Source organism: Anarhichas minor, unplaced genomic scaffold (genome assembly GCF_050575085.1).
Source record: "Anarhichas minor isolate MPS153535 unplaced genomic scaffold, ASM5057508v1 ptg000014l, whole genome shotgun sequence".
Classification (NCBI taxonomy): domain Eukaryota; kingdom Metazoa; phylum Chordata; class Actinopteri; order Perciformes; family Anarhichadidae; genus Anarhichas; species Anarhichas minor.
The window spans coordinates 8,340,736-8,350,043 of NW_027466460.1; the positions used below are offsets into that span (position 1 = coordinate 8,340,736).

Consider the following 9,308-nt stretch of genomic DNA (forward strand, 5'->3'; position numbering starts at 1 on the left):
TAGGTCCACACTAAAATTTCCAGGAGTTCACATGATGGTGCTATAAAGAAAAGCTTCAAGTTAAAATATTTCAAATAACGCCATAAATCCAATAACCTTGTTCAATAACCTCTGGCCAAATCAATCACACAACTATAACACCATTACACTGTTTGTTTGGTTGAATCGTTGCACTATTGTTTAGTTAATATTAAATGTATTCTATTTCATTGTATATATTGTGCATTTTACATTTTTATATTTAATATTTTTTACTCTGTTATTTTTATCGCTTGCCTGTACCATAAATGCTGCTGTAGCAAAAACATGTCCCCTTGCGGGATTAATAAAGTAACTATCTATCTTTCTTTAAACAAACTGTCCCATCACATGTTTAACTCTAATATTGTGTATATTTGTAGGTCAGTCTCCCCTGAATAGCAATCAGCACCAGCTTATCATCAGGGGTATTATGGAGCAAGACAAGGGGAGACATCCAGTACTGCTTCTTCCCATTGATGACATTTGTTTTCACTCCACCTAAATGTTTTTTGTCACACAGTGTCGTCTGTCTGTCTGGAATTTTAGATCAAATATAATTTTCACATTTTGGCAAGATGAAACATGTGCAACAGGCCAGTCACAAAATAATTTTACAGTACTGATATGGACATTTGGAAGAGACTACTGACAGGGTTTGACCTTTAACTGTTACAATAACTCTTTTGCAATACAACAAACTTTTGCCTTTATTTGACAGAGAACCTTGTAGAAATGTTGGACAGACATGAGCAAAGAAGACTTTGCTAATCACCTCAATGTTGATCCAAGTATGCTTGCAATCAGACAGTCCTTTCAGTTTAACCTTCGTCAAGCTATGAAAATCTATTATTTTTTTCGACAACCTTACATTTTGGGGACAGTTCATACTGCTGACATGTATTTGGGCTGGTTCTGCCAATATTCACAAGAGTTGGGACTCTTAGCTTGATCTCCTTCACTCTACTGTACTTGCCTACATGATGATTATCAAAGAAAAGAGGATTCAAAATTTGCCATTTCTTCTCTTATATGTTTGGGGGACAGTAAAAGTGTAAACAGCACAATATAATGTAACAGGCAAGTACAGTTCCACAAAACCTGTTACATATCTGAACAGTTGCAACTCGCCATCAGCGACACGGTGGTAGATGGAAAAGTTGTAGATGACTCTTTCTGTTAAAACATTGCAGGGAAACCAGGTGTCTTCTGGGAACAGTGTGAGAGACTTTTTTGTCATCTCAAGTTTTCCAAGAGATGTGGGGCAAGACACAGACAATTTTGACTCAAGCAAATGTTTATATGCACCATGTTTGACTTTATTTCTTTAGCACATTAAGTTCACTGAAAGAAGCTTGCTTGAAAGTTTCATCTGACAACGACACAGAGCTGGTTATTTCTCACAAAAAATATACATTTATTGCTCTGTATCAATTGGCACACAACATACAAGCTCACAAAGAACTGTAGAATTCAAAGGTCCACACTATTTTCTAGCACCATTGGATCCAAGTATGTGTATGGGACCTCCAGACTCTTGTTTCTGGTGTTGATGACTCCACTTAACACTTGAAGCTCTCCTTGAAAATCCTTGATCAGCTTGCAGGGAATATTCTCACTAAAATGCTCCTGTGGGTGCTGACCAAGAACGACCTGATGACATGAATGGTACATTTAAAAAAAGAAATGTTTAGAATGTTTAAAAACAGACTTTTGGCAATATACAGCAATGTGCAGTTTTAGTGAGCAGGACTCTAATCACCTTTTACTTTGAACAACTTGAACATGAATTTCATTTATGTGATTAAAGACTTGGGCACTTACAGAGTCAGTGGACTGCCTGCTGAGTAGCCACACGACCGACATTCCGTTAACCGTTGCGTTGACAGCAGGGAATGTCTTCAGCATAGTGTCCTCATTTGTTGTCCCCTTTGTGGTTGGTGGAGGACGTTGTAGGGTGAGGGGAGTGTTGGGCATCCAGCCACCGTAGTCATACTGTGAAGAATGACAGATGACTGAATAATACAGTTTGAAGCTACGTCATGTGTCAGTCTGTCTACAGTCCACACTGAAATATTTGATTGGAACAATTCATGGACCATTCATGATCCTATGACTTTTCATCTATCAGATCAAAGTTTTTATTTGTCCAATACTCTGTCTTATGACCAAATACCTTCAAAACGAATGACATTCCTACCAGCCTCAGCTGTACTTTGTGTTTTGTGCTGATTAGAAAAAGCTTGCTGATGCTCGCATGTTAACATGGTAAACAAAGATTGTGATCTCATAAACATTATGCCTGATAAAAGTTAGCATGTTAGCGTTGCCATTGCAAGTATGTTAGCATTTGTTATTTACAGCTCAAAGCATCACCGTGCCAAAGTGCAGCCTCACAGTCCTGCTAGCATGGCTGTAGACTCTTGTTGATGTTAGACTTGCTAACAGTAAAAACCTCATGAACCCATTCCACAAAAAGAGCATTATTATAACTGAATTAAAAGACCGTACCTGTCCAGTGTTCACAGCCGAGTGCTGTCCTGAGCAGGTGAAGATCACCATGGTGACAAACTTGACCAACTCAGTCACGGTGGTGAAGATCTCTGGAATTCCTGACAATTAGAGGCAAGGCAAGTTTATTTGTATAGCACATTTCAACAACAAGGTAATTCAAAGTGCTTCACATAAAACCATTAAAAACATCAAAACATAAGGCAAAAGAAAAGGAGATTTAAAAACAATTAAGAACATTGATTGAAACATCAAAAACAGTCATTAAAACACAAAAAAGCAGTGAAAGAAATAAAATACAGTCGTATAGTAAAATGCAGAAATTGATTAATATCCTTGAATCTGGTTCAATTAAAGGCAGCAGCAAACAGAAAAGTCTTCAATCTTGATTTAAAGGAGCTGAGGGTCTCAGCAGACCTGCAGCTTTCTGGGACTTTGTTCCAGATATGTGGAGCAGAAAAACTCAACGCTGCTTCTCCATGTTTAGTTCTGACTCTGGGAACAGAAAGTAGACCGGTCCCAGACGACCTAAGGGGTCGGGATGGTTCATAAGGTAGCAGCAGATCAGAGATGTATTTTGGCCCCAAACCATTCAGTGCTTTATAAACCAACAGCAGGATTTTAAAGTCAATTCTTTGTTGGACAGGAAGCCAGGGTAAAGACCTCAGAACTGGAGTGATGTGATCCACTTTCCTGGTCTTAGTGAGGACTCAAGCTGCAGCTTTCTGAATCAGCTGCAGCGTTCTGATTGACTTTTTACAGAGACCTGTAAACACACCGTTACAGTAGTCCAGTCTGCTGAAGATAAATGCATGGACAAGTTTTTCCAAGTCCTGTTGAGACATAAGTCCTCTAATCCTTGATATATTCTTCAGGTGATAGTAGGCTGATTTTGTAATAGTCTTGATCTGGCTGTTCAGGTTGAGGTCTGAATCCATAACTACAACTAGATTTCTGGCTTGGTTTTTCAGTGTTTGAACCCGAGCGTTGACTTTCAATCGTTAGTCCTTTGTACCAAAAACTATTACTAGAGGGAATAAACTGCATTTAAGATGTCTGGAAGACAAAATTTAAGTTTGACTTCTGTTTGCATTAAGATCATATAATAGTTCATAAATGTGCACATTTATCATCATTAAGATGTATCTTGTCTTTAAGCCCACCTGTGCCGGCTTGGGAAAGGAATCCATGTTCAAAAATGTCCAAAATCCACTTCTGTAGTTCAGAGTCTTTCTGGACCTCAGTGTCATTCTTGTAGTAGAAGCTCAGCACTCCATGCACATACCTTTTGAGAAATGTGGATAAGTTCTGTTAAACACATTCCCAGTTGAATTATGTTGTTTTTTTAATACACACTGCAATAGTAAGACATTTTGTAAGACAATTTAAGGCCATCTCTTTAGAATGATCAGTTCTGTTTAATAATTGGTGCAATAGCTTATTCAACACAGTAGATCAAAGAATTTTAAAGAAATAGTGTGACATTTTCTGAAACTTGCCCATTTTCTCTCTTGTTGGGAGTGAGATGAGAAGATCAATATCACTCATATTTGTGCGTTAGGTATAGCTCTACAACCTGGTGGAAATTAGCTTAGCATAAATACTGGAAACAGTTAGCCTAGCTAGCTTCATATTGACAAAAAATATACTACCAGCATTTCTAAATTTTATTAATTAACACATTGTATTTATTTCATTTAAACTTTACACAAATAGAAAAACATGCCACATTTTATTCTTGGTAAATAGTTGCCAGGTGCAGGGACTTCCTGGAGCCTCCTGGCTTTCTGGCAACCTCACAGTGATGACAAATAACCAGGATTAAACAAACAATATGAAATACTGTTAATTAAGGCGCTTTACAGGTGTTGAGAGGCCCATTCTTTGATATTTTATGAGATCTTCCAGTCTTTGTGCTGAGCTAGGATAATCACCTGAAACTGACGCCTTCAATGTTGAAGGGTAGGGATGCCCCTTCCCTAATCTTGCACAGATTCTCAATCAAAGTAGTTCAGGTTGGTTCATTTAGAAAATTTTACAACCAACTGCCAATCTTAATCAAGAGGCAGATCACTCATTTACTGAATTGTCATATTTTAAGGCATTGTTAGTCTAACTTGCAGCAGTTTCTCTGGTGACTGCTATGGAGCATATGTTTCAAGTTAAACTGTTAGTAGGATATTGCATTAACATGGACTAACTGTCACGATCAGGCTTTGCCTTGTGTGTTCTGTATGTCTTTGTTTAGCTTCACCCTCCTCACTCCCTCAGCATCAGCCTAACTCCCTTCACCTGCCGCTAATCAAGCACTCGACCTGTCAGCCACTCCCTCAGCACCAGTCCAACTCCCTTCACCTGTCCCTGATCAGTAATCAAGCACTCCCTCATCAGCACAACTCTCCTCACCTGTTCAAGTCACCTTATAAACCCCTGTCTCTCAGTCACTCACTGCCAGGTCATTGTTTGTCTTGTCCTGCTCCCGGTTTCCCACGTCTGCCTGTCCTGCCTCGTCCTGCTGGATTTGCCCCCTCGTCTCTTGTCTCGTCCCTGGATTCCCTGTGTATTCTTGTAGTGTTCACGTTCTGATTTAAGTGTTTATTAAATCCCATTTCACTCTACTTCTGGTCTGCGTTTGAGTCCACCATCATGCCTCGTGACACTAACTGAAAGAAATTATGCAAAGAAACTGTTTGTAAAGGGCAAAAGAAGATGTTGCAGCTTAACTGATCCTTTATGTAAAACCAACTGAGTTACATAAGAGAATAAAAGCTAGAAGAGAGGGAGGATTTAGAGCTCTTGTTTTCCAATACCAGGACACCTGTACTACCTGTGGATGATATCCCAAAGCTTGAGTCCATCATCCCGATAGTAGAAGTTCGGTACATCCTCCAGCCCACGCTCAGCAATGTCGTCTGGTATGCAGAGGGAGCGGTAGGTCACTGAGGACAGTGATCTCTTCAGGAGTGTCTTCATACCCTCTCCACCAGAAGCTGTAAACTAGGAGATATTTAAATATGTAAGGATTATAGTTAGAGATAAATAATGTCCATGACATTGAATATATATATATTTTTTAGGTATTTAGGTGTTTGTCTTTTCATACCTGAGTGAAAAATCCAGTCTCAGATACTAGAAGACCTCGAGCTAAGTTGTTGATCTGTAGAGTGTAGCGAGTGTGAGGTACAAGGAGCTGAGAGAGAGGAAAACTCTGTTAACTTCAAAGCACACATCTTGATGCATCTATACCATTCAGCAGTGTCAAATACTTGAAAATATATACACACTAACATTATGATTCATCATCTTTGGAAGACACAAAAATCAGTAACTTTAAAACAAATGACAACTCTAGTAAAAGTTCTGTATTCTCCCTTTCAGTTACCTTGTACAGCGGATGCACCATGGGCACGTTGCGCAGCAGTGACACTGCAAAAACTTCAGCCAGCAAATGAGTGCGCAGCAGGTGAACATTGAGTTGATGCTCGTTGAAATCTGCACTTCTCACAAAAATCTTGGCCGTCAACCAGTCGTACTCAGAGTCAGTAGGAAAGAAGATGGGATTATCATCTGCTGGAGTCTGCTTCAGCTGCAGGAGAAGGAAGGGAGGTGTGGTTAATTCAATCCATTCAATATATTACCAGTAGTGGTCAATAACTGCAAAGGATTTTCTGAAATTGTTGTATGTTTACTTTAGGTTTCATCTGCTTTTCAGTTATATACTCTGTTGATCTCTAAGAGCAAATTCATAATTTCTTTGACTCCCATGTCAGAGCACAGGGTCAACTTCAGAACAGAATCCCGACTTCAATGATCTATTGCCTAAATTCTCATGTTTTTGGCCGAGGGAAAAGGGAGGCAATCTGGCAATTGCAATGAAAAGACTTTCAATATTTTTTTCTCTGATCCACATTATTCATATACAGTATGTTTGCATTATATTTGTGTAATTTAACTAAAGGAATTTCTGTCTTCTCTGTACATATGACATCTATAGTGTTGCATGTCTGTCCGTCCTGGAAGAGTCATCACTATAATAAGATATTTGAGTGTTAATCTCACCTGAATAGCAATTGGCACCAGTTTATCATCAGGTGTTTTGTGAAGCAGGACGAGGGGAGCCGTCAAGTACTGCTTCTTCCCGTTGACGATGTTTGTTTTCAGCCCATCCAAACGCTTGTAGTCACACAGGAATATGTTTCCTTTCTGTATTTCATTTGAGTGAGGATGAGAAATAATGTGACTCACATGCATACAGTGTGAATATTAATTATACTAAGTGAACGTAACTGAATGTAAGTGCAACATGCTTTTTCAAATTGATCATGTCATGGAGCAAAATATGAGTCTTAGACAAAGTCAAGACATTCACCTTCATTTCATCTGCCAAGCTACGCTGACCACCGAAGGAGACCATGTCATCACTGACAGGAAAGTTATTGGGCAGGACTGAACAACGTTGGATCAACATGGGGTTCAGACCGTTTAGAAACTGGTAGCCAAAGAAAGCGTCCTCCTTCCAATGATCCTCGACATATTCTAGAAAATAAATTTGAACTTCATTGAGTTATAAACTTTGTACTAGAAAAGCTTCCTATATCACAGTTATCAGCTTATGTGTTACACAGACTGCAGTCACAGACATGGTTGGACACTGTTTATAGTTGCTTCAAAGTCAAAGTCTTGATTGTATGCAATTAAATACTGTTAATCGATTCCTTCTGTGATATTTTTCCCTCTTTATTAAGCCAAGTAATAAAAACAATTATAACATGTTTTAGGTAGCATCATGTATATCTGAATGAACATAGTTGAATCATGCATACAGTATCAAGTACTTCATTAAACTACCATGATAGTACCTGATATCTTAGTCCGTTTGAAGCAGAACACCTGATCGATAGCATCAATATCAGGCCAGTTGTCCGTGGAGTCAGAAAGTCCCTTCAGTTGCAGCTCAACCAGCCTAGAAAATATAAGCATACATTTACTTTATTATTATGCCTTAAATCATGTTCATAGGCAGGTACAGTATAGATAGATATCTGACAGAATTGAAGACCTCACCCATTGGCTGCAGTGAAAAGAAACTCTGTTGTCTTGGTGAAGGAGAACTGGACCTCATCAGGCAGAGAAAGAGGGCCCTCTGACTTCATGCAGTGGGGTATTCCCTCTAGATACACATCCCAACTGGTAAATAGAGAAGAGCTGAGTAATGAGGAACTTTGCATAGATACCAGTGTATAAGCAGTTTTAGTTTAATATGTAAGCATAATATACTTAACTTGACTTCAATATTGCAATTTTGCAAAATACATTTCAACAAACCCTGGCAGGTGTAACAGTGTCATATGGTGGTTCATTTTCAACCAAAAGGGTGTAGATGAATGTTAGTTTTGGGATGCATAAAGTTAAAAAGTGTAAAAGCTCCGATTGCTCACCGATAGTCTTCCTCTCGCTGCTTCAGCTCCTGATCCCGACTGTACTTGCCAAGATCATGGTCGTCTTCAAAGACTCTCAGAGCTTGAAGAAAGAAATTACAACACGGTTTTAAATTGTTGATAAATACAGCGAGCTGGTTACTCCAGCATTAGACCAGCATTTCCTTCTTTTATGTCTTCTGTGGTCAGTGAACAGCGTACAGGATGTCTGACAAGTCTAATTCACACAAACCTGTTCCCTCTCTGAAGCGGTGCACCTCACCGTCAGTGATCCAGCGGTAGATGGGAAAGTTGTAGGTGTCACCCTCAGGGGATCTCACTTCCACCTTGGCAGGGAACCAAGAGTCTTCAAAGAACAGTAGGAACAACGGTTTATCTATCTCTATTAGGACCAGCTTTCCAATGGAGTCGGGGCAGGACACGGTAAAACTGGACACCTGGAGTAATGACAGAAATGGGTTGAAAACATTCATACAAGAGATCAAAACGTTTTGATTTGATAACTAAGAACTGAGCTGTAACATCCCAATACTTCATCATACACTACTGAATGTGGCACTGCATAAAATATCAATTTATCGGGATTTGTTTTGTTGCTTTGGTCACCTTTGTGGCCGTAAGTTAAAGAGTTACAGAGCAGCACATATCCTGTTGCTGCACATATGAGTCTGAGTTGACCAGAGTTTACATCAGCTTCTCTAGATTGATATTTAATGTGCCATAATCTCGTAAAGTTGAGACAGTATGTTATACATTTAGACCGATATTTCAGACTCACTGCTCCTCTGAAGAAGGCGAAAGGTCCTTTGAAGCCCATCAGCCAGGTGCGTTCACTCTCCCCATCTGTGCCCACCAGCTTAATGCAGACACTGTTAAAAGTGCCGGCAGCTGCGAGATTGCTCGTGGCTACGGTCACTGTATAATTCACCATTTTCACACTGGCAAGCAGAGGAATTCTGGTGGGGAGAGAAAAATAATAACCATTCTCAGCACTGTTCACACCAAACGTTAAACGCGTCATTCGCGCCACTGTTCTCGCTGGGGACTATTTGTGTTCATTCGCGTGAATCGCGCTAGACGTGCCAGAGAGGGGGCGTGGCTTATCGCCCTTGAAGCCGCTCAACTGTCCGCCATCAACCATGGAAAAAATAACCTTTATTTCTACTTAGTACGTGTTGTTGTGGAAGTCCCAGATATCCCGGTAAACTAAACACCGTCTTGTCTGGGTTCATAACATAGTCCAGAGGAGCTCCGCGAGAGAGCAATCTTCCGTACTCCAACGCAGTGCGGAGGATCTTAATCTTTTGTTTTGGAGGAATTTATTTTGTTTTGTTTGTTTTC

General features: G+C 39.7%; 1 protein-coding gene across 1 annotated transcript; it reads right to left on the minus strand.

Moving 5' to 3' along the window:
• Positions 1 to 1,491: 1,491 nt before the first annotated feature.
• Positions 1,492 to 8,898, minus strand: LOC142949599 (polyunsaturated fatty acid lipoxygenase ALOX15B-like). The gene is made up of 14 exons (XM_076091329.1): positions 8,746 to 8,898; positions 8,200 to 8,404; positions 7,968 to 8,049; positions 7,594 to 7,716; positions 7,389 to 7,492; positions 6,899 to 7,065; positions 6,589 to 6,732; positions 5,912 to 6,115; positions 5,633 to 5,719; positions 5,357 to 5,526; positions 3,693 to 3,814; positions 2,530 to 2,630; positions 1,843 to 2,013; positions 1,492 to 1,671 (listed from the first exon to the last, which is right to left on the minus strand). The coding sequence occupies exons 1-14, from the start codon at positions 8,896 to 8,898 to the stop codon at positions 1,492 to 1,494; spliced, it is 2,013 nt and encodes a 670-aa protein (XP_075947444.1).
• Between the last annotated feature and the right edge of the window lie 410 nt (positions 8,899 to 9,308).